Source organism: Poecilia reticulata, chromosome 7 (genome assembly GCF_904066995.2).
Source record: "Poecilia reticulata chromosome 7, P_reticulata-male-v2, whole genome shotgun sequence".
NCBI classification, from domain to species: domain Eukaryota; kingdom Metazoa; phylum Chordata; class Actinopteri; order Cyprinodontiformes; family Poeciliidae; genus Poecilia; species Poecilia reticulata.
This window is the reverse complement of record NC_088836.1, coordinates 32,671,974-32,696,472: the sequence shown is the minus strand read 5'-3', so window position 1 is coordinate 32,696,472 and position 24,499 is coordinate 32,671,974. Positions and strand designations below refer to the sequence as shown.

The window sequence follows — 24,499 nt, the reverse complement described above, 5'->3', positions numbered from 1 at the left end:
CGGATCTCATTTTAATATCAGTGACTCGGCGGCGACTCAGTTTCCTGCTCAGGTTTGAATATCATTTGTTTAACTTGCTGAGTAAAGAGGATTTTTAATCTCCAACAGGAAAAACACTTTTTGTGAGGCTTTGGTTTCCTATGAAACCCAAAAAGGGTTTTAACTCCCAGGAATCACCAAAAGGCTTTTATGTGACTTATTATGATCATGTGACTGAACTTTGTGTATTTATAACCATAAAGTTACAACGTTTATCCTCCGCCTGTTGTGCATCTCCAGGATGATTTGAGCTGAAAACAGAGCAGAAGATCATAAATGCAGATTCATGTTTGATTATTCAGATTCAGGAAGTTCAGCTTTAAAACTCATCATCCTGAGAAAATCAGCTTCAGACAAACATCTGATTAAAACCAGGATTAAAGCTGAATAACAGAATCTGATGTTTCTGAAGCGTCTCTGTTTTCACATCGATTCTCCCTCAGCGCCGCTTTGACTCTCTGACCGTTTTGTTTCTGAGCAGAAATCAGAACCAGAACCTTCTGAAGACACAACTGAGACATAAACATGTTAGATTTTCATCATCAGTTCAGCCACAAATAACATGAAATAAACATGAAGTTAAATCAATTCATTCTCAAGCAGTTTGTTTCTCTAAAAGATCATTTTGGGGATTTTTATTTTAACTGGATTTAATATAAATTTTGCAGCTGAATAAAATCTGGTTAATAAGATAATGAGAGGTCAAAGTTCAGACTGTTTCTCAGACACTGAACAAACAAAGTTCTGTCTGTGGAGTTTTATATCCGTTTATTTTCACTTAAAGCAACAGCAGGACTTTAACAGAGACCCGGAGGAAGAGGAGAAACCTTCGCTGTGACCTTGTCTGACCTTCTCCATGGAAATGCAGCTGATTTGAATGGTTTTGACTTGCCAATAATTCAGGATGTTTGAGCCGAGAGGCAGAGTTTCTGAGACCAGATGAGGAAGGATGGAGGCGCTCCTCTTCCTCACCGCTGCAGCAGGCAAGTTTCACTCAGAAATATTCATTTGATTTGTATTTTAATGAGTTTTTCTCAGGGGTGAAAGCGATGGGGTACGGCAGGGCACCGCTACCCCTAAAGGATTTAGGGGGGTACGCAGTACCTGCAGGGGGGAAGCGGCTGTCAGCTGTAAAGAATCAGTGGGTTCGCTGATCAGCCGTGACTGATTAGGTTTCAAGAACAATTTAAAACAGACTTAATCAGTTAATAAATAACTTAACGCCGCGCTGAGAGCAGCAGGTCCTCTGGCTCCTTATCAAAACGTTCAGAAATTTATTAAAGAACAACAAAAAAAAATCAACAAAACGAGTTCAAATTAATGACCCAACAACAATAATAATCATTATAATTTCAACAAGGTGTTGCGCAATTCTGTGCGTTTCGGTTCCATTATCAAAATAACAGATCAGGAGATTAAAATGAACCAATCAACCATCTCTGAGTTCATGAGGTTATTAATGATGCAACATAAATATCAAGCCTGAAAACCTGATGTCGTAACGACTGAATGTTAACGTAATCTCTGGTCGGCTCTAGGAGCGAGCGGTTAAATGACAAAGAGAGACGAAGAGTAAAAATGTGCGACTGGTTTAGAGCTGATCAGCTGTTCAGGTTGTTTTACCTTTGACCTTTACAGCCGCTGTAGTTTCTGAACGTTCAATAAACGACAAACTTGGACTAATTATCTTTGTGACTCTACGTCATTCACAACAAACATCAAACACGGTAAATATGTTTCATTAAGTATTTAACAAACAAATGGCTTCTACCGCAATAATTATGTGAAATTAAATTAATTGTAATATAAAAAAATAGTTTGGTGCTTTGAGCTCAGAGTCTGAGGCTTTTACTTTATCAAACTATTTAGTTTTTTGCCTCTTATTTAGTGGAAATATTGATGTTGATGAGATTTTCTCCAAAATAATAACCTTGTTCAACCTGTATAGCTCCACTGTTGAAAATGAGGCTCTAACAAATGACAGTGAAATAAAATCCAGCATCTGGTTTGAGGTGATTCCTCTGGAACCTGTTGGAGGAAAAACATCCCAACTTCAGAAGATGAGCTTTAACCTAACAGAGCTCTGTGGTTCCTCCTGTCAGTGTGAGAGTCAGGGTGAGGAGGCGCCATGTTAGGAAGAGAAGCTGCAGGATCTTCAGAACCAACAGGTCATGATGCTGGGCTACTGATTATCCCTCTGTCTGGACACAGGACCAATAGAACCAGTTTAAAAGATAAAATGAATGGTTATATGCCAGGCATGGAAAACTGGGATGCTCTCCATGCCATGATGTTCAGAGTTTAGGTCTCATGGCATCTCAAGGTGTCAACATGGCAGCCAGTGGGCTGAGGGAGGAAATACAGCTTTATTTTGTAGCAGTTCAAGAGCTACCAGCTTTTATCGCTTCGCAAAAATTTCATCAGCACAGAAACTTTTTGTCATAGTACCCCCAAGAATTTAAAACTACTTTCACCCCTGGTTTTTCTGTTGTTTTGGTTTGAAAACGTTTGAAAAGTTTTTGTTTCGGTGAAGCAGATTAATCTCTGCTGCGTCTCTCAGGCGTCGTTTCTTCTCCTCCGTCTCATGAATATCGTTTCGTCTATGAGCCGATGACCTGGGCCGACGCTCAGCGTTACTGCAGGAGGATGAACTCAGACCTGGCTACCATAGCAACCATGGAGGACGTGGACACGCTGAACAAGATGGCGGTCATGAAGAACATGGTCTACGCTTCTTACAGCTACGTACGACGGCTTTCACTTCCTCTGGAGTCACAGCAGAAACAGGAAGCAGATCATGGAGAAAATATCCAAAAACACCTTTAATGTTACTGCAGAGAAACACAGACAGGAGCTACAAACCACAGGGAGCCAGGGCAGAACCAAAACCACCAAACCCAGAAAAATCCAACAGACAAGAAACAGAAGGAACACTGAGCCGGAGAAAAGTTTAAATACTGAACAAAAAACCTGAAATGATGAACTGAGAGAGGACAGAGAGAGAGAGAGAGAGAGAGAGAGAGAGAGAGAGAGAGAGAGAGAGAGAGAGAGAGAGAGAGAGAGAGGGGACAGGGGGACAGGAAATAATCTATTAAAGAATAACTAGAGTTAATTAAACTAGAATAAGAAGGAATAAGAAATAAACATAACAAACAAGAATAAAGAACTGAACTAAAGTAAAACTGATCTAATCAAAGAAAAATTAAAGAGCTCAGAAAAATGAAACGATCAAAACACCAGAAACATTACAACATGATCACCTTTCATTTATTGGAAAAGTTGCAAAAGAAGAAAGAAAGAAAGAAAGAAAGAAAGAAAGAAAGAAAGAAAGAAAGAAAGAAAGAAAGAAAGAAAGAAAGAAAGAAAGAAAGAAAGAAAGAAAGAAAGAAAGGTGAAACTATGAGGCGATTCTCAGTTTTGATTTTTATTCATAGAATGACAAAGAAGTCAAAGAACCGGTTCTCTCTGCGTGAATCAGAACGTTCCTGTTGTTTCAGAGAGCCTGGATCGGACTGTATGACGACGTGGACAGCTGGCGCTGGTCCCTGTCGGACTCTGGGTTCTACAGAACCGGGGAGGATTCGTTCAGGAAGTGGCAGAGCGGAGAGCCGAACAACTGGATGAGCACCGAGCGCTGCGGCATGATGACCGGGGACGGGCTGTGGCAGGACGGGCCGTGCGCCTCCGCCCTGCGGCCGGTCTGCGCCGACATCACCGGTACGATCCGCGCTGGAGACCCACGACACGCGTCACACCAAAATATGGACATTTCTGAGCTACAGAGGTCAAAATTTCTCTTGGAAAAAAAACTAACTTTGAGGATAATTTTTAAAAAATTCCTTGAAAAAACTTATAAATGTCCAAACTCGATAGGTTGAAATTAATCTAAAAAAAATTCGAGATTAATTTCAGAAATTTTCTAGAATAAACGCAGAAATTTATTCTGCGTTTATTCTGAATAAATTTATTCTGATTTTTTCAGAATACATTTTTCTGATTTTTCTGAATAAAATTTTCAAATAAGTTGAAAATTTGCAAAAACAAAATGCTGAGATTAACATTTTTTTCAGTGATTTCTTGACTTTAGCGGCTTTTATCTGATAGTGAATCAAAAGTAAAGAGGCGAACGTCACCAGGCCGGGACTCGAACCTGTGACGTCCATCGAGGCCTGGGGCCTCCATGTGGGCAGGGCGTTAACCCTCAGCAACATTTACATGTTTTATTAAAACATATATGGACATTTTATGAACTGGAAAAGTAAAAAAAACTGCAACCACAAACTAAGACATTTTTAGATAAATTTCCAACATTTTTCTAGACAAAACTTGGATTTTTTCTGATCTCATAATGTTGAAAATATTTGACTTTTAGAGTTTCTAAAGTAAAAATAAATTGACTACTTTTCGAGATCAAAATTTTCCACATTTTTAATAGAATTTTGAGATTAATATCAAAATTTCTGAGTTTTTTTGCTAAGTTTTAAACTTTTTGAGCTCAGAAAATTTTCATAGTTTTGCTAGAAAACATGTGAAATTAATGTAGAAAAAAAAAAGTAGAGAAATGTCCACGCGTGTTTCCAGCCTGGAGGTTTTGTGAGTCACGTGTTCTCTCTGCGCCCTCAGGGTCCGGTGTGAGCTTCGTTCTGGTCCAGTCCGGGATGAACTGGACGGAGGCCCAGAGCTTCTGCAGGAAGCAGCACTCGGACTTGGCCAGCATCAGGAACGAGTCCGAGAACCAGCAGGTCCGGCAGCTGGTGCCGGCGGGAACCAAAGTCTGGACCGGACTGTACCGAGACGGCTGGAAGTGGTCGGCTGGGAGCCGCTTCTCCTTCAGCTACTGGAGGAGCGCCGAGCCCAACAACAACAACGGGGATGAGAAGTGTGTGTCCGCGACGTTTGACGCTCTGGGGAAATGGGAGGACTGGCCGTGTGACGTGAAGAGAGCCTTCATCTGCTCCAGCAGTGAGTCTTCCTCAGCCTCTTCCTCCTGGTGTCTCTGCCTGCCGCTCATCAACCATGTTGCTGTCCAAGCTGTTGTTTTCCAGAAGGTGGTGTCTGTGAAGCTGGAGAAACCCTCCGGCCTGGATCTGAACTCTGCAGCAGCCATGGAGGAGCTGCTGCGGCAGGTACGTGGATCTCACTTCCTACCAGCAGGTGGAGCTGCGGCGCCAACAAAACGGTTCAAAATGTTGTTTTCTTCTTCACTTCCACCAGCAGTAACTTCCGGTTGCTGATCGGATGTTACTGCTGGTGGAAGCAGTAACATGCTACTTGTTTAGCATTTCAATAGAAATGCTAAACAAGTATTTCTATTGAAATACAATAATTTCAATATGGCTGTAAAATGACAACAAAAACGTTATTAAATTTCCATTTTCCCATTAAAGCTGCAGTAACTTTTATAAATGTTTATTTGTCCAGTCTGTCAGCATGTTTAACTGTTTGTTCTGTGAACAGATCAACCTCCTCTGAGCTGCTACTGTCTGAAGAAATGCACCAAAACCAACCAATCAGAGCCAGGAGGGGCTTAGTGCTGTTAATCATCCACATGTACTAAATGTGCTAAAGGTGGAGAAACAACTCACTGTTACAGGAAAGCCATTTATCTGCTGTCATTGGCTTTGCTAACTAGCTTTAGCATTCATGACAAGCTATGCTAGCTGCAGAGAGCAAGGAAGGGAAAGCAGCGCCACATGGAAGGTGATTGACAGCGGTAAGCCCCGCCTCCTGGCTCTGATTGGTTGTTTGTAGTTAATAATGGGAGAAAACAGGAGATTGATTTTTTTTCCAGATTATGTCTCATAACAAACATTCAGTTATTCTGCAGCTTTAAGTGTTTGTTTTCACAGCTGATGGGTCCAGATGAGTTTTCCAGGTTTTCCTGAACATGAATCGGCATTAATGTGATCATTCTTCCTCTTCCAGCTGCTGCTGAAGCTGAAACAGGACGGACTGAATGCAGACGTGCAGCTGAGCTGGAGGAAACAGACGGACGGAAACGTTTTCCACAAACTGAAGGAGAAAAATCTGACGTCAGTCTGAGGGAAGCAGATCTGCTGCTTTCTTTATGAAGTTAATAATCTGATTATATAATGTTCATTCATTTATATTTATTATGTTCCTGTAGAATTAATAAAACGTTCATTCAGGCATTAAAACAAACAGTTTTAGCTCCTAGATGTTGGTTTGTTGCATTTATGATTAATTTTACTCCTAATGTGTGAAAAGCAATAAAGACAATAAAGACAATAAACATGTGCCTCTGATTCAGAAAAAATCCTAAAATCATGAAAATGTAAAATTTTTCAAATAAAAAAATGAAAAAAACAATGAAGCTGAATTTTAAAAGGCTCTGATTGGCCAGCCTCAGTCTGATGTCATTCATCTCATTTCTGATCTTTGTTTTTTTTTAAATGCAAAATCAATATGCTCAAATGAAAACAGTGCATCAGGGCCAGAGAAGTGGATCTGAGTTTTTGATTGAATTTATAATTTTTTTCTATCTACAACGGCCGTAATACACGGCTATAAGACCAGGATTCATTCATGCTACAAATGATGTGAAAGTAAAGAGTGCAGTGCAGGAAAACTGTTCCACATGGACGTCTACAGGTACATTTTAATCTAAAGGTTTTAAAACAAGTGTCGTTGGTCCATATCATCAAGAACAAAATAATTAAACATGGTAAAACAATATACAAAGCGCAGTTAAGACCATCATCTGTACAGGTGCACGGCACGTCCCCCTCAAACAGAACATTGTAGACAAAAGCCACGATCAGGACGACAAAGATGCTGAATTTCTTCAGAGGAAAACTTGCCAACCAGTCCTTCATCTTCGGTCAATGATTGGAGTCGGTCAACAGCTGGAGGCTGAGAAACGAGAAGTGCTGAGAACAGGAGGGACTAAAGAGGTAAAGATTTCACTGGACAGGAAACGGTTCAACACTCCTGAGTCAAATAATCAGATCGTTAGAGGGAAAACATGAATGCTGGAAACAAACCAGCATAAATCTTTGTGTCAGTCAGCTGAGCTCTCAGACAAAATGGCTGCTGTAACAAGACTCATCTTGTTTTTTCCTTATCTGTGATCCCAGCATGAGTTTTACTAGCAGATGTTTCTTTGTATCAGATCAACATTTACCTTCAGGCAGAACCAGCAGCTGCTTGCAGCTCTGTGGAAACTTTACCTGTGTTGACAAGTAGAGACCTCCTACTTTCATACCTGAAAGCTACACTTTTAACGTCCTTTCAGAGCTCTGCAGGTTCTGTGGAAACTAATTCCTTCAACAAAACTCTGAGGAGGTCGAGTCTTTTTACTTTTATTTTTCTCTACGTCCTTTTTTCCACCAACAATGAACGACTTACTTTCTGGTTTTCCTCCGAAATATTTAAGCATCGTCGTCTTTGTGGTTTCAAGCTTCACCTACAATGTTCTGTTCGGCAGAAACATGCAGTGCACCTGCAAAAACACTCACCGTGACTGTGGTTCCTTCCTGCTTTTGCCAGCTCTGGCCTGCATGATTGCATTACTAGGAACAGACGAAACCTTCCAGAGAATCTGCAGACACTTCTGCAGATGGCCCAAACAGAGCCGTAATTTCAAATGCAAGTTACTGATCATTGTTCTCAAAGCTTCACTTGTTGGTCTGCTGTGGACTGTGTCTGTGTTAATCGATGGCAACTGGTACGTTTGCTGTTCGGCTGATTTTAATGGAACTAAACTGGAATGCAAAGACAAACGTAAAATCACATATGAAGAGAAACTGATCATCACTGATGAGAAAAATGCATCATGGGTGAGTGTTTGTCTACTTTACTCCTAAACTGGAGAAACTCTTCAGACTTAGTAGTAATGAACTTGTGTTCTGGTTGACCATCGTAGCACCAGGCTAATAACTGATTGTTGTTTTTTCTCAGTTCTGGGGTTTTATCCTGCTGATTGGAATCCTTTTTCTGGAAGTTATTCTCTCCCTGTGTGAAAAGAGTGATCACTATGGTGAAAATCTGTTCAGCGAACTGACTGTGGAAGAAGTGGAAACGGTTCAGGAAGCAGTTTTAAGAGAAAAGATAAAAGAAGTAGCAACTAAAAAAATACAAATGAAAATAGAAGCTGGAGAGTGGAACACATCCCATAATGTTGGAGAAGACCTTATTGAACAGGGACCGTCATGCCTGCAAGGTAAAATAATAAAACTTTATACTCCAAGAAGATTGAAAACAATGGTTCAATGATTTTTAACTGCTGCTGCTGAAGAGTTTTCAGTTTGATTGTGAATAACTTAGTAAATGTAGAAGCTGTTTACTGCCTAGTTTAATATGAAGTTTGTACATGTTGTGCTGCAAAAAACATAATTGCATTTTAGGTTTATTTAGTATCCACACAACTAAAACAATTTTTAGAAAATAAATAAAAACAAAACAAAAAAACAAACCAAAGACCACATGGAAGACAACATGGCAGAATACAGAATTAACTAACATATTCTGTTCACAACCAGACACTTACTTGTTTGCTGTTTATCTTTCCACACAGAAGAACAAAATGAAAATCCTGATCAAGGTGTTCAACAAAGTCAAGAATGTCTGACAGCACCAGGCTCTTCATCAGGACCAGGGGATCTGAAGGATGTGAGGTACAGATTGTTACAGCCAGTAGGAGATTTAATCCCAACTTGATTCCATTTCATGCTGGTACCTGAGATGTCAGCAAATAATGAAAAGACAATCTTCTCAAACTTTAGTCTTCAAACCCCAATACGTTTTAAATGCATTCCTGTTTTAACACACCTGTATGAAATGACCAAATTACCACTTCAGCACGTAGTCAAGTTTGGCAAAGGAATAGTAACAAGCCATTCATTTGATTCCTGTCTAGGAGCAGGGATGCATTTAAAACCTGCAGGACACTAAACCTCACACCAGGGCTGGAGGCTGCTCTAGTTAAATCCACTGAAAAACGTCCCGGGTTACAGCTGATTGCTCTACACGCAACTCACAAGTATCTTTTTAGGCCCGCATGTTTACAAAGAGCGCCACATAAATCATCCATCCATCCATTTTCTAACACCCTTGTCCCTCAGTGGGTCAGGAGGTGCTGCTGCCTCTCCAGCTAACGTTCAGGGCGAGAGGCGGGGTCACCTGGACAGGTCACCAGTCTGTCGCAGGGCAACACAGAGACACACAACCATGCACACACACACACTCACCTAGGGGCGATTTGGAGAGGCCAATTAACCTGACAGTCATGTTTTTGGACTGTGGGAGGAAACCGGAGTACCTGGAGAAAACCCACCATGCACAGGGAGAACATGGAGACTCCATGCAGAAAGACCGGGAATCGAACCCAGAGCCTTCTTGCTGCAAGGCAACAGCTCTACCAACTGCCCACGGCACATAAACCAAACTGAGAATTTTATCTTCATGAGATGACTGTGTGCATACATATGTGTAAACTTTTTCTGAAATATCTAACAAGGGTGCAAATTTTTACTCCAAATCATCACCCTGACCTTTTATATCCGCTCTGCTGATTTTTGATCAGATTTAAGTCTGAACTCTAAAGTCAGGCTAGAAGTCTGGAGTGTTTCAGCTGCTTGATCAGCGTAATTAAGCAGCTGAAACAGGTTCTGTGAAGGAGCAGCAGCTTCTCTTGCCTTAGTTTTAATTTTTTGTTACTTTATACTCCACCATCACAATTTAAGGATTGTGGGATTTTTATTTCATGTTTGAACTTACAACCTAAGCCAGTAAAAGATACTTTCTTTCTCCAGTGAGGAGTGTGACAAACGTCTCCATTAAACAGCAGTTATGGAAACAACTATTTATCTTCTCAAAGTGAATGTGAAAGCAAACACTGGATATGGAAATGAGAACCTCATTAATATTTCACAACAGTGAAATAACTGACAGACAACTGAGAAGCAAACAATCCTCCCGTCTTTCCTCAAGTGACGTGTAACAGGGAGAACATAACATTTGGATTCTCTGCCAGTCCAGCAGCTTTCAATCAGGATGCATAACTTGTGATTATTTACCTTTTTCTGTGTGTTCTGCCTTTTGTAAGTTACACTGGATTAACATGTTTTTATAGACCGCCCTAGAATGACTGTAAATATGGCTCTATGAATCCCATCAGAAGCAGTGCTTAAAGCACTGAATGATCACTCTATGCACAGGTCGAGTATCTAATACCATCATGGTCACCTGTGACACCGGTGAGTCTGTTGACCCTAACCCTTCTCGCGAAAGTGTTAGAAATATTAATTTAATTATGCTAGTTTTATTGCTAGCTTTAACTTTAGCGCATGTTGAAATATTAGACTGATCCTGATTGTTTTGAGTCGGCCTCAGTTTAGGTTAGTTTTGGACTCATGGTTTAATAAATGTATAACTTAATCAGTAGAACATTTTTCTTCGATATAATGAGCACGATTTCATTAAAATTAGTCTAATTAGTAGTTTTTCATAGTAGATCAGACTCTTAAGAGTGTATAAGTCATATATATATTTGAAAAGGTTTTAGTTCATTATAACCAAAAGAGCTGAAAACTAGTCAGAGAATATTGAGCGTAACAGATGTTTTGGTATTGAAACTGCTCATGTCTGTTTTATGAGAGTTTGAGGATATTTATATGAAATAGGTACTAATTTTTATACTCAGAATCTGCTGTTTGATGCCCTGGGTCTGAGGAGAGGTCAGCAGGGGTCAGGAGAGGTCTGTGCAGTTCAGCAACTAGTTTGAAGCAGTTTGAAGGGATGAAACACATGGATAGCTGAAACTTTGGTCCCGCAATCATGAGTAAAATATTTCTGTATGAAATAAACACATCTATTGTTCGTGCCCTGGGAAAGTGCACAGGGAGGATGGCTTAGACAGCGATGAATTCATCCCTTGGCCTTGGTAACACCTGCATGGTCTCTGGTGTGCAAACAGCAACACGTCATTACGGGCTGTTTGAGACCAAATCTAAACTGTACGTTAGAACGCATCAGACAGTAAAGAACATGCCTTGATATAAAAGTAACTGAGCTAAAACAGCTGGTCAGATCACTGGGATGGGACTGTCTTAACTGCCACACACAGTGGTCTCCGAAGGCACGTCTTCTTCTAAGGTAATTAATTGCTTCTTTGTGGCTTTGGTCTGATGACCATGTCAAGCTGTCGAGGTGATTTTATGCACTTGATAGTTTGAATAAAATTCTGGATGATTCTGAAGTAGAACAGGCTGCACAGTGGAGCAGTGGGTAGAGCTGTTGTCTTGCAGCAAGAAGGTTCTGGGTTTGATTCCTGGTCTTTCTGCATGGAGTCTCCATGCATGGTGGGTTTTCTCCAGGTACTCTGGTTTCCTCCCACAGTCCAAAAACATGACTGTCAGATTAATTGGTCTATCTAAATTACCCCTAGGTGTGAGTGTGTGTGTGCATGGTTGTGTGTCTCTATGTTGCCCTGCGACAGACAGGTGACCTGTCCAGGGTGAACCCGCCTCTCGCCTGGCACGCCAGCTGGAGAGGCAGAAGCAACCCTCCTGACCTCACTGAGGGACAAGGGTGAAAGAAAATGGATGGATGGATGTGAAGTAGAACAGTGACTGTTGTCTTTTACACACGACATTAACGGACCTGGGGAGACGAGATAACAATGATCAACAGGTAGAAAATGTCTCACATCTCAACACAAGGGACCGAGCGCTCTGGCAGTCATCCAGGATTCATAGAACCGTAGTTACAGTCGTAACTGTTGTTCCATTTTATCCCTACTGACCGCTCAACATGTGGAAAGGGATAATCTTCAAAAACGCACTCTCAAGTCCAAAACTGGGCGGAGTCCACCAGTCTTTTTGGGACTAAAACATACTTTGAGTGAAAATCGCTAGGATTCTGCAGGGGGTCGACAGGCAATATAGCTCTTGGCCAGCAAGACATCTATCTTGTAGCCAACCGCTCCAAGGCCGCAAGTGCAGTGGAGTCAAACTCCTCAGGAACCACGAGAAGACTCATCTTTCTACAGGCTTCAGTCAGGGGAGACTGCCAGTCAAACATGGCAGCATACCTGGACAAGGGTGGACAGGACATGGACAATTTTTCTTGACAAAATAGCAAATGCATGAAGAGAAGCTTCCACCAACCCTTGAGTAGGAGCATCAAATGCCAAGCCCTCCAAAGAGGCTCAGAGACCCAGTAATAAATGTATCAATGAGTTATCAAGTTGCCCCAATCGAGACCCAGAGTCATAAGCTCTACAGAGCAGATCATCAGTCACACGACACTGAGGGTGAGGACACCTTGCATTAGCTCTCAAAGACTCATCTGTCACCACAATGAGGCAGGTTCAACAGAAGGCATATGGCCCAAGCCAAACCTGGGTGCATCCTGCATGGCCGCCAGGGCCCTGCCATCAGAGGTTGGCCATGAAAAGGCCCTAGTGTCTGCCCAACAGGCATGAACCTACTTCACATAGTCGGCAAATGGGGGAACCATAAAGGACGACCTAGTAGTAGGATGTTGAAAGAAAGCACTGGAAGCATCAGGCTGGCTCTGTGGAGCATCCAGCTGTAACCGAGCAAGAGCAGTTCTCAAAGAGCCCACTATTGAATCGTCCTCTACCAACTGAGAGGAGGAAGAGATACACAAACTGGCTGTCGACACATATGAGCCAGATTCAAACTGCTCTTGAAAGTCAGTACCAGACGCTGTCAGGGATATAGCATCATCTTCTAAAGCAGAGAGTCCTGAACCCATGCTCTGCCCTGGGTCCAGGTCTCCAGTCAGACCAGAGCCACGCCCTGGTCTGACTGGGCGTGGCTCAGTCAGACCAGGGCGTCTGACTGAGCCTGGTCTGACTCGAGTCTTAGGGACTCGAGGGACTCAAGTCCCTAAGACTGCTCGAGTCCAGCGCCTTCATCTGCTCCAACTCAGAAGTGAGATGGGCCACCTGCCTAGATAGGCCCTTTGAGTCCCTGGAGCTCTTCTTGGTCCTCTTCCACTGAGGCCCTATAGACTCAGGAGCCATACGCTTCACAGGCTGGCTGGCACCTTCAAAGTCAGTCAGACAGCAGTATGCAGGGACAAGGGCAGAACAGAACAATTAGGACAGGCTGTATCAGTCAACGCCTCCCTTAGGTGACCTGGCCCCAAACAAGAGGGACACAGATCATGCCCATCCTCCAACTGGAGAGGTGCCAAACAGGCTCTGCAGCCCGGCACGTCCAGCATCTCAGGACCAAGTCAGGTTGAGCTGAAATCACAACTCTTGACACTTAAGTTGACGAGCGAATAGACCATGGAGCCCGGTGGAGGAAAAGACGTCACAAGGGTGAGCATAAAGCTGCAAGGAGCACTATGACCACCGTAGCTACAGAAAAAATACAAACCCAGCACGGTTGCAGTACTCAAAGAGGCAAAGCTCAAGCAAAAAGCCAGCCCGAAAACGGTTGCAATATAACAGACTAAAAGCAATCCGAACGCGGCTGCCACACAATATACCAACAAACCCAAACTGATACGGCTAAACAAACAAAACAAGCTGGTCGGAATCGGCAAAAACACCGTACCTCCAGCAATAAGCCAACCCGACACGGGTAGCGAATGCGCTGCCACCGATTAAAAAGAAAAGACACTCATCAATCAAAGAACAAAAGTTTCATCAAAGAGGACCTTCCGCAGCCTCTGGAGGGCGAGATGATCCTCGCAGCTCCGACCGTAGTCTTGAGGCTACCAGCAACAAGCAGAGAAACGGGCGTTTCCACCTGTTCAACCTGCGTGCGAGAAGATGAAAAGGGACTGTCGTCACGTGACTATGTAGACGTACAGGTCTGGTGTGAAATTCTGCCCCCCTGTGTCCGGAGCGCGCATTGCAGCCAGAGAAGTGGATCTGTGTCACATGAGAGCTGCTCCAACTCCAGAACTCCAACCTAGACTCTTCAAAGCTAAATTATTCTCAACTAATAGCAGAATATTTTAATCCATGTTTGGGATTTGTGAAACCTTTATGTGATTTGTCAGACTTCAATAAAGATGAGTTTACCATTCACCCTTGTTCCATGCAGTCTTTTTCAAATTCAATTCTAATTTAAAAGCACTTTATTAATCCCAAAGGGAAATTAAATGTGGTGTAACTCATTAATTAAGAGTTATTGCAAATGGTGATGGCTCAAGGAAGGAAAGATCTTCTGCAGTGGTCTGTTAAGTGAAGTTTCACAAATCAGAAAAAAGGTTTCACAAATCGCAAACATGGTAATAAACAGTCTTCTTGAAGAGGAGAATAATCTAGTCCAGATTTGAAGTGTCACATTTAAAATTTTTTTTAATAATGTACATATGCAGGATGTTGGGGTTTTTTTGACCGTAAACCGCATCTACTTTTAATAACTACAGGAAATGAAATTATTAAGTTATAGACAAACAATTTCAATCACCACTGTTAAGAATAAGTCTCACAGCGATGTCCAACCTCATGCTGCAGGCGCCGCAGTGGAAACAGGAAAATCCACCACAAACTCTTTTGCTAGGAGTTTTTTTTCTGCAAACTGAAATAAACGGCTTCATTTAATGATTCAAACTTTAGGTAAAGAAATTAATTTACTGTACATGTCCATTTTATGTAGGGGGAACAGATTATTTCAGGCGGCTGAAAGAGCTAAGATATTTTGTTCCCCCATCCTAACTTGTCAAAAAAAGAGCAAATGTTAAAAAATCACAGGATTTCTTATTTATCATAAGGGGAATGAACACAGCAAAAGACTTGCAGGTAAATTAATTTGTTTCCATTTTATAGAGGGCAAACACCTTATTTCAGGCAGCTGAAATATCCATTCTCTCCTCTTCTCCAATAACTTTGGTAAATAAAAGGCACCTGTTTCCAAATTCTCAAAAAATATTATGTGTGATACCATACTAGACATTTCCTTAATCCAGTAATGTCATATTTTACATTAGAACGGGATTTACCAAAAACTCTGATCTTTTCAGGAAGTGTTTATTTTTGTGCCCTGCTGTCGGTCAGCTTCTCTCCTTTATCAGAAATGAAAAATTATAAATGCACACAACGTGTTGTAAACCTGTGTTTGTTTGACTTTTATTTGTCAGGCTTACGAGACAAAAGCTGAAAAAAAGATCGATTCACTTCGCGTTTAAAATAACACAAAACAGCGTAAAAAGACCTCCACACAAGACCTCGTTTATTTATGTATGTATTTTTATTTTGATAGCTGCCGATTAAACTGAAAGTTACAACAGTGACATGATTATATGAGTAGTTTTTACCGAGAAATCGATCAGAAGCGCCGTGAAAATGGTCAGATCCGCAATGCAATGCGCGCTCCGGACACAGGGGGGCAGAATTTCTCACAAGACCTCTGTCACATGTGACCATGTTGGTAGAAGATACTCGACCTGCGCATGCGCAAGAGTGATCATTCAGTGCTCTAAGCACCGCCTCTGGCGGTCAGTAGGGATGAAATAGAACAACAGAGTTCAGCTGACTGTTTTCATTTTGAAGGAAGAAGAGTAACAGACGACGACACTTCGGTGGCAGAACTTCTGAAGACGGTTGTCCTGTAGAGGTAAACCTGTGCTTTGATTGCTCATGTTATTCATTGAGTTTCTAAACTAGTATTTCCTCATATTGAACATTTTGGGATCTTAAACAACTGTGCAAAGAGAAACATGCAATAGTAAATTGGGTTCAACTCATAAATTTACTGTATTATGATTTAAAGGGCCAGTATTCAGACCAGGGGGCTGCACAGTGGTGCAGTGGGTAGAGCTGCTGCCTTGCAGCAAGAAGGTTCTGGGTTCGATTCCCGGTCTTTCTGCATGGAGTCTCCATGTTCTCCCTGTATATGGTGGGTTTTCTCCAGGTACTCCAGTTTCCTCCCACAGTCCAAAAACATGACTGTCAGGTTGATTGGTTTCTCTAAATTGCCCCTAGGTGTGAGTGTGTGTGTGCATGTGTAACTGCACACACACCACCAAATCCAGACTTGATGTCTTGTGGTTTGTTTGATCACCACACAACACACACAACGCAGAAATCCACCGGTCACACATGGTTGTGTGTCTCTGTGTTGCCCTGCGACAGACTGGTGACCTGTCCAGGTGACCCCGCCTCTCGCCCGGAACGTTAGCTGGAGAGGCAGCAGCAGCACCTGACCCACTGAGGGACAAGGGTGTTAGAAAATGGATGGATGGTGTTCAGACCAGCAGCAATCAGCAAACAGCAGCTGAGCTGCTGCTCAGAGCAGCGCTGATAAAAACATTAAAGGGTTAATGGAGGAGCCATGTTGGATGACTTCCTGGAGGCGGAGCTTCAGAAACAGCCGGATCTTCTTAAAGAGACAGAGACCCAGTTTTAAGGTGTTAAATCAGGAATTAAATTTATTTCGTTATATTTGGCATATTGAGCATTTTTATAAAAACTCAAGGTAAGAGTTACTGGATTGTGCTGTAGAATGGAACCATGTCTCTGGGAAACAGATGCTACTGGCCCTTTAAACAGTCTGACGATTTATTTGCTCGGTTGTTCAGAGTGGTGAAACTCGCTCCATCCGTCTGAACCGCTGAGCCCAACATTAGGATTCTAACATTAGATATCAAATCACAAACCTGTTCCCTGTAACCTGTTGAATTTTCCAAACAAATGTTTCTGAACATTCCTCAACTTTCCCAATGTTTTTTTTCTCTGATCCAACTTTTCTGGGATGTGTTTCAGACATCAAAACCCAAATGAGTAAATATTTACAAAACCACCATAAAGTTTAATGTTTGGACATTTCATAATTTGTCTTTGTAGTCTATCCAACTGAATATAGGATGAAAGGTATTTGCAAATCATCATATTCTGTTTTTTACAATGTTCCTACTTCAAATGGTGTTGTAGTTTATATTTAATCATAAATGGCTGTTAGCTGCTTTAGACAGATTAATAAAATGATGGAGAATCATCTCTGATAAAGATGTTTTATTCTTTTGTAGATGGGATCACTTAGACCTGAAGATCCTCCAGATGAGGTAACTCCATTCATCACTGTTTTCCTACTACCGGTTCTGTCCCGGTCCACCCGGCCAGGTTCATTTTCCTTTAGCAGATCCGGTCCAGTTCTGTTCGGCTGTTTTCCTGCTCAGTCCAGGGTAATATTAGCCATTGATTGAAAGCTGATCGAATTCATTGAATGGCCCATGATTTAAGTCACTGAAAACTCCAAACAGCTTCAGTTTGGCTGCAGACTTGCTGTCAGTCTCCATAATTACTGCTTGTTTTGATTTTATGCTATGCTGTAACTTTAGCTTAATTATGGCAACAAACAATGGAAGTTCAGGGTTTCCACCAGAAAACTTGCTAAGCCTGGTGGTATTTTGTATAGAAAGATGTTGTGTTGACATGACATGTAAAATATTACTGAGTAATTATGTTACTGGAAAATATTAACAATATTTGAACCCTCAAATATAGTGTCTAAAAAACAACAAATCACAAAATCATCTCTCAGTGGATCTAAAAACATGATGCTGATCACATTTAGAGCCGGCCCAAGGCATAAATGAACTAAGCGGCTCCATAAGGCCCACAGACCTTATGGAGCCGCTGTAACATTTATTAATGCTGCTGAATTTGACTTGATGGTTTCAGCATATATAGATTAAAATACTTTAAATTGTTTAACATTTAAATGTAAGATTTTAAGGATCTGGCAAGTTTACTTTTTAAAAGTTCAAAGAACAATATTCATAGTTAGACTGTTTTGTTACCATAGCAACAATCTGATACTGTGAGTTTAATTTTTGAGTTTGAGCTGTTTGTTCACAAATATAAATGAGTAAACTGGATTATAACTGATGGTTTTTATGTTGGCCATTTAATCTCCTCCTCGTCTCCCAGATTAAATCCAACACAGAAGCTGTTAGAGCTGCTGATGGGGCCCCTCAGTCAGGTTCTGCCCCAGAGCCCATCAGCCTTGGACCGGCCCTGCAGGATGAGTTAAACCTGCTGCACTGAGCAACAAACAGGAGATTTAATTTAATGATGCTAATGTAGCTTTAGCAGCTCCAACATTTCTGTCTGTTGAGTTTTAATAAGAATCACAGAAACTACTTTGATTTCCAAAGCATTAAGCATCTCAATAAACAAATGTTTCATGTCTGCACATGTGATAATATAGCAATACATGCTATTTTATCACAATATTACCATATTGTGATAAATGTCATTTTCCATAATGTAATGATAAAAACTAAACTGTCATATTTTAGATTCATTGCTCGCCAACTGAAATATTTCAGGTCTTTTATTGTTTTAATACTGTGATGTTGGCAAACAGCTCATGAAAACCCAAACAATGAGCATATCATGAAAAGGTTCTCTGAACGAGCAGCTAATCATTAATCATTAATGATTCAGATGATTAATCAGTTAATCATCTGAATCAACAAAGTAACTCTAAACACCTGCAAAAGATTCCTGAGGCTTTTAAAAACTCCCATCTTGGTTCATTACTCAAAACCGCCATCATGGGTCAGACTGCTGACCTGACTGCTGTCCAGAAGGCCATCATTGATGCCCTCAAGCAAGAGGTGAGACACAGAAAGACATTTCTGAACCAATAGGCTGTTTGCAGAGCATCAAGGCTCCTCAGTGGGAAGGAAAAAGCTGCACAATGAGACGAGGTGACCAGACCCTGAGGAAGATGGTGGAAAAGGGCCGATTCCAGACCTTGGGGGAAGCAGTGGACTGAGTCTGGAGTAGAAACATCCAGAGCCACCGTGCAGGAAATGGGCTACAGGTGCTGCATTCCCCAGGTCAAAGGTCAAGCCACTGTTGAACCAGAAACAGCGGCAGAAGCGTCTGACCTGGGCTACAGAGAAGCAGCACTGGACTGTTGCTCAGTGGTCCAAAGTACTTTTTTAGGATGAAAGCAAATGTCATTTGGAAATCAAGGTGCCAGAGTCTGGAGTCTGGAGAAGGAAATGCCAGAAGGCCAGAAGTCCAGTGTCCAGTACCCACAGTCAGTGATGGTCTGGGGAGCTGCTGGTGTTGGTCCACTGGGTTTTATCAAGGGCAAATCAATGCAGCAGCTATCAGGAGGTTTTGGAGCACTTCATGCTTCCATCTGCTGAAAAGCAGAAAAAAAAAAATCACAGAAACAAGAGACACCTGGGAACAATCAAGGGAGGACAGCACAGCGACTCAGGACCCAGAAACACAGGAAACACAGAACATGACGGCCTGGTGGAGCCGCTGACGTCATTTGGATGAAACACAAGTGCAAATAAGTAATATTCATTTTAGTTGTATTTTTTAATTTGTTATTTTTAAGACTAGTTGATGGTTTAAGTAGCGTTTCAGATGTTTTCCTGTAAATATTTCTTCCAGTAATATTTTCACATTTCCTGTCTTCTTAACATCTTTTGATACAAACCCTGGTGGATCGCCTCGGCGACCCGACCGCCGGGCTGAGCAGGTTTTCTGGGGAAACCCTGGGATGCGCTTCACATTGAGCTAAGCAGAGCAAATGCAGCTTGATTCATGCCTTCATGATGAATTCTCCAAAGAACCATAATTCCTCACAGGAGGTTGACATAAATATCCAAACAGTGTCCAGTTTAAATGAAAGAAGGCGTGTGCAATCCGTGCTGAGGTAAACGTCAGAGATCCAGCCGCTACAGCACGGTTCTGATCGGTGCGCTCCAGCTCCATTCCCTGATCAGTTCAGCCATAAACTCATCTTTCAGGGACGATTCTGCCCAGCCAGTAAAATGTTAGTGCAGCAAAGATGCTTGTAGTCGGCTTACTAAAAATATACATCTATGTTGTTTTTATCAAACCAAAAACAAGCAACACTTAGAGGGGTATAAAGTATAATGCATTGGGGGAAACCCTGAAGCTTATGTTGCGTTTCCTGTGCATTTTCACAAAACAATGTTTGTTTTCTATGTTTTACAGAGAACACGTCTTTTGAACGAAAGAACTTGAATTCAAAGAAGAAATTCTGGTATTTCCTTATTAAACCCAAAGTTTATTTTGTATGTTTTTTATTCAGTATTAGTGCCATGATACTGATTGTCTAAACCAGAGGAGGGAAACTCCAGGCCTGGAGGCCTGGACTCCTGCAGCTGTTAGGTGTGTCTCCACTTCAACACACCTGAGTCAATCATGACGTCGTTAGCAGAACCTGACGGCACCGAGGAGGAGATTCAGTTACTGGATCCAGGTGTGTTGGACCAGGGAGACACTAAGAGCTGCAGGACTCTGGACCTCCAGGACCAGGACTAAACCAGGACCAGGACTAAACCAGGACCAGAACCAGGACCAGGACCAGAACCAGAACCAGGACCAGAACCAGGACCAGGACCAGAACCAGGACCAGGACTGCCCAGCCCTGTTCTAGACCAACATCAGTTCTGAATATTTGCTTTTCCAGCAGAATTTAATTTTAATGTTTGTGGATCATCAAAAACATGGAGGAGACATCTGATCCGATCAATAACTGAGAAGTTTAATACATAAAAATACATATTATATTTACAAAACTAAATTTGTTTCTGTTGCAAAATTACATGTAAATATTTAAAATGAATAATATCAACACTGGTTGGTAAAGATAGTTCCAGTTGCCTTCTAATGATTAAACCTCCTGTAATTGATTATGTCATTATCTTTTACTTAATCAGGTAACCTGAACAAGAAGTCGACATGTAAAGTGCAATTTGTACAAAAACTAATTTCATTTATGCAGGATTGGTAATGTTGGAATAAATATCTAATATATTAAATGATTAACAATTAGATTTATTTCAAATGTCATAATCAAGTATTACCTCAGTTTTGTTATCTGTAAATAAATGTAAACTCTTTTTTGATGATTTGTTTCATTTTATTTCTCTGAATAAACAAAATCATAATTGAATTTTTCGGTTTATCGTTGATATGAATCTGTTTGACGAAATGAAACTTTGAAATGGGACAAAAATGTAAAAACATCACTAATTTGTTTAAGGTGATAGAAATTTTACAGCATTTAGTTTTTCCCATCAGCTGCAGAAAGAAACAGGTTCAGTTCAAATTTCAGTTCATATTTGATGGTTTTGATCCAAATTAAATCCCAGACCAGTTTGATTCTGGATAATTACTCAAATGTTTTCCATGTCAGGAAATCTGCATTTATAAAAACTTTGAAGGGATAAAATGAGATCAGCTCCTGAAATGAAATTCATCCTGAAGAAAAGCAGGAAGGCAGTTCAAAATGCTTTACATGATAAAAATAAAATTAACCAACAATAAATATTACATTAGTTCACAACATTATGAAATGTATGAATCTGTAGCCTTTGCACAAAATTAAGACCAAAATTAAGAGTTGAACCATCTTAATTGAATTGTTTCAATTGGTAATTCAATTAAGTTTATCCAACATAATTTATTAAGTTTAACCAACTCAAGTTAACTTAGCAAATTGAGTTCAATCCAACTTAATTTATTAAGTTCATACAAGTCAATATATTAAGTTTTTAAAACTGAATTCATTAAGTTTAACTTGACAAATTTAAGTCAGTCTGACTCAAATCGTTTAGTTTACTTCAAATAAAGAAGGATCTCCTGTTTTACAGGCTTTACTTGAGGAGAGTTGGGCAGGAAAGTGGCTAATGAAAGCGAGAGAAGACATGCAGGGAAGGTCACCAGGCTGGAATCGAACCTGCGACAGATTAAGGGCTCCTTGTGTTTGTTGTGCTCTGAGCCACAGGATGATACAGGAGGCATCACTGGAGAAGCTTCAGTCATTACATCAAACTTGGGATACAAACACAATCGTTTCAAATGCACTCTAAAAAGTGTATTTTCGGAACAACTTGATAGTTTGAGTTGACTTTCTGTACAATTGAGTGACTTAAACTGGTTGTTAAACACACTTAATGAATTGAGTTATAAAAATGTAGTCAATTAAGATAGATAAACTTAATGAATTGAGTTAGAAGATCATAATATATTGAATTAGATAAAGTTAAACTCTGATTTATATGCTGATGATACTAATGTTCACCATTATTCTCACAGAGCTGCAAAGGCTGCAGTGCAGATGATCAGCATTTAACCACATCCTGTTTCAACTCAGGCTGGCAGTCATGTTGTTCTCAGAAACAAAGACCCTGCAGGTCATTTTCACACTGTTACTCTGTCATGCATTAATTAAGCACATCATCTAATTGATAAATGTTTAAATATTTAAATATCAGTGCAGTGGTTCCCCCCCCTGGTCCTCAACCCCCCGTCCTGCATGTTTTAGGTGTTTCCCTTCTGCATGCAGTCATTTGAATCAGCTGTTCTGGAGCAGAGGCTCATCTAGAACATGCAGAGCAGGGGGGCTGAGGACCAGGGGGGGGAAACACTGAGCTAATGCAAACATCCGGTTATCAAAGCTCTTCCTCTCTGAATTTAGCTGAAACACTGGGTGCCTTTAAATCTCAACTTAAAACCCACCTGGTTAGAGTTGCTTATGGCTAAATTAGGGTTGGAGTGCGGGTTTTGATGTCTTCCATGTTTTTATGTCTTTAATGTTTTTAATTTCTTCTTCTTTCTTTTCGACGTTTTAATGATGTAATGTTTTTTTTTTTAAATCTCTCTTTCTCACTGATTATTTCTGTTTTTATTTTAATTATGTAAAGCACTTTGAAATGCCTTGCTGCTGAAATGTGCTATACAAATAAAATTTGATTGATTGATTTAATTATATAGGATTAATAAATTGAATTGTCCTATTGAAGTTCATAAAGTCTGTTAGGTGGGTTAAGATGAAGTAACATCTCTGCTCTGCTGTGAACCTCTGAGGTCTGGTGAACTACTGACAGCTCCAGGAATCACATGACCCAAACCCTCATAAGGTCTCATGACTCCATCCACACCTGGAGCAACAACAGGAAGTGATGCAATGCACCTTACCCAAGCCGTCGGCCAAGAACATTTTAAAAACGTGCGATGAACCGTAACAATGTGGGACTGTTGAAGCTGACCAATCACAGCAGGTTTCTCCTTAAACGGTTATAGAGACCAAGAGCAGAAGGAGGTTCTTGTTCTGAAGATGTTTTATGCAGAATCTAATAATCCACAGAATATTTATTATTTAAAATCAGCAGTTTATTTTAAATCAATCTTTGCATTAAGTGTAGAACAGTTAAACTTTCAGCTTTTTATACAAACAAATTATTACAAGTTCTGAAAACTAAAACCTGATGGACATTGACATTTGATATTGAATTATGTTTTTATTTAAACTATATTTATACAGCAGATATTGAGTAAAAAGCAACATAACTCATAAGTATAACCAGTTTCACTCTTCAGTTACATAAATATTTAAAAGATCTTCAAGCTTTTCCCAAAGAATTAAACTTTAGTGAACATTGAAGATTATTCTGGGACCAAGAAACAAAATACTACAGAGTTTAACCAAGTTCAGAAAATGATCAGGTTACCCAGTGCAGCTTTGTACAGCAGAGCATTCCAGGCTAAACTTTAACAATAAACCAGGAATAGTTCAGACATTATAATCTACCTACTCTAAGCCACACCTGGTTTTGGGCCCTCTGGTTCTGTGGACCGGCTGCAGCCAGCCGTCCGATCATCAGATTCTCACACCTGCTATAAACTCACTGCATCTCTGGCTGTTTACATTATAAACATGTATAATAGGACACATTTATTGACCAACTGATTCATCAACCAGTCGATTTCTGGGAGCCGATTTCCTTCATTTTGGGGGATCGTGATCGGCTGATACTTACATGTGAAGCTGATCTTATCTTCATCAGCAAAGGGTTATAAATCAGCCTCTGTCCTCTTCAAACATCTGTAGATCACAACCTTACAACAAACAGGAGGAATGGATACTGCACATGTTCACACCAGTAGAGATCTCCTGATTTTTAAGGAATGTGTGGCATACGTGAAAAAACTGCACCAGGGCTGCTGTCTTCAAATGTGGAGGATAGATAATGTCCTGGGCAATACTGGGCATGCTGTGTGCAAATCACTTCTAAGTAAAACATTGAGTTGTACTGTTTTGCTCTGTGTTTTTTTCCACCAACAATAAAGGCCTCCAGGCTGGTTTTTCTAGGACATTTTTATCTCTGCATTTACAAGCTTCACTTACAATGTTCTTTTCAGGAAACCTGTAGAGACATGAGTACCAAGCAGAGGCTGCAAACTGTTTTTTCTCATTTTCTACACAGCAAATTCAAAAGTGTTAGATTTCCAGTCTAAGTGTTGTATGTTAAAATACAGTGTAAATTCAACACTTGTTTAGTGTAATTCAACAACATGAGTGTTAGTTTCCCTACAGAGTTTTTATTATTCCAGAGTTAAATGAAATAAATCCTGTCTGTCATGATGTGGTTTGTGGTGGTGAGAATGAGCGCAGATGAAGATGATGATTTATTTTAGAACAGCTCAGACAGTCCAGTTAAGGCGGCA

The 24,499-nt window shown here is 40.7% G+C and overlaps 2 protein-coding genes across 5 annotated transcripts; both read left to right on the top strand.

The window, feature by feature from the left end:
* Nucleotides 1-710: 710 nt before the first annotated feature.
* LOC103460642 (C-type mannose receptor 2-like) lies at nt 711-6,278 on the top strand. 2 transcript variants are annotated; one of them, XM_081609529.1, is made up of 5 exons: nt 713-2,784; nt 3,537-3,756; nt 4,663-5,001; nt 5,071-5,165; nt 5,965-6,278. In XM_081609529.1, exons 1-5 carry the CDS (start codon nt 2,650-2,652, stop codon nt 6,079-6,081), a joined length of 906 nt encoding a protein of 301 aa, XP_081465655.1. In that variant the 5' UTR covers nt 713-2,649; the 3' UTR covers nt 6,082-6,278. The 2 variants fall into 2 exon arrangements, with proteins under 2 accessions (XP_081465654.1, XP_081465655.1); XM_081609528.1 differs by having other exon boundaries at nt 711-2,784; nt 4,663-5,165.
* A 747-nt stretch (nt 6,279-7,025) lies between these two features.
* LOC145552333 (uncharacterized) lies at nt 7,026-20,336 on the top strand. 3 transcript variants are annotated; one of them, XM_081609527.1, is made up of 6 exons: nt 7,029-7,838; nt 7,960-8,221; nt 8,576-8,675; nt 15,539-15,602; nt 17,014-17,049; nt 20,076-20,336. In XM_081609527.1, the coding sequence occupies exons 1-6, from the start codon at nt 7,395-7,397 to the stop codon at nt 20,079-20,081; spliced, it is 912 nt and encodes a 303-aa protein (XP_081465653.1). In that variant the 5' UTR covers nt 7,029-7,394; the 3' UTR covers nt 20,082-20,336. The 3 variants fall into 3 exon arrangements, with proteins under 3 accessions (XP_081465651.1, XP_081465653.1, XP_081465652.1); XM_081609526.1 differs by having other exon boundaries at nt 7,032-7,838; nt 19,979-20,336; XM_081609525.1 differs by lacking the exon at nt 20,076-20,336 and having other exon boundaries at nt 7,026-7,838; nt 17,014-17,634.
* Nucleotides 20,337-24,499: the final 4,163 nt, after the last annotated feature.

What these genes read in the sequence shown, in the direction of transcription:
- LOC145552333 (XM_081609525.1), top strand. Translation starts at nt 7,395, where the DNA reads ATGAACGACTTACTTTCTGGTTTTCCTCCGAAATATTTAAGCATCGTC. An exon ending in GGGACCGTCATGCCTGCAAG is followed by an intron (nt 8,222 to 8,575) that starts GTAAAATAATAA and finishes CTTTCCACACAG; the next exon opens with AAGAACAAAATGAAAATCCT. An exon ending in GGGGATCTGAAGGATGTGAG is followed by an intron (nt 8,676 to 15,538) that starts GTACAGATTGTT and finishes TTCATTTTGAAG; the next exon opens with GAAGAAGAGTAACAGACGAC.
- LOC103460642 (XM_081609528.1), top strand. Translation starts at nt 2,650, where the DNA reads ATGACCTGGGCCGACGCTCAGCGTTACTGCAGGAGGATGAACTCAGAC. An exon ending in GGTCTGCGCCGACATCACCG is followed by an intron (nt 3,757 to 4,662) that starts GTACGATCCGCG and finishes CTGCGCCCTCAG; the next exon opens with GGTCCGGTGTGAGCTTCGTT. An exon ending in TGGAGGAGCTGCTGCGGCAG is followed by an intron (nt 5,166 to 5,964) that starts GTACGTGGATCT and finishes TTCCTCTTCCAG; the next exon opens with CTGCTGCTGAAGCTGAAACA.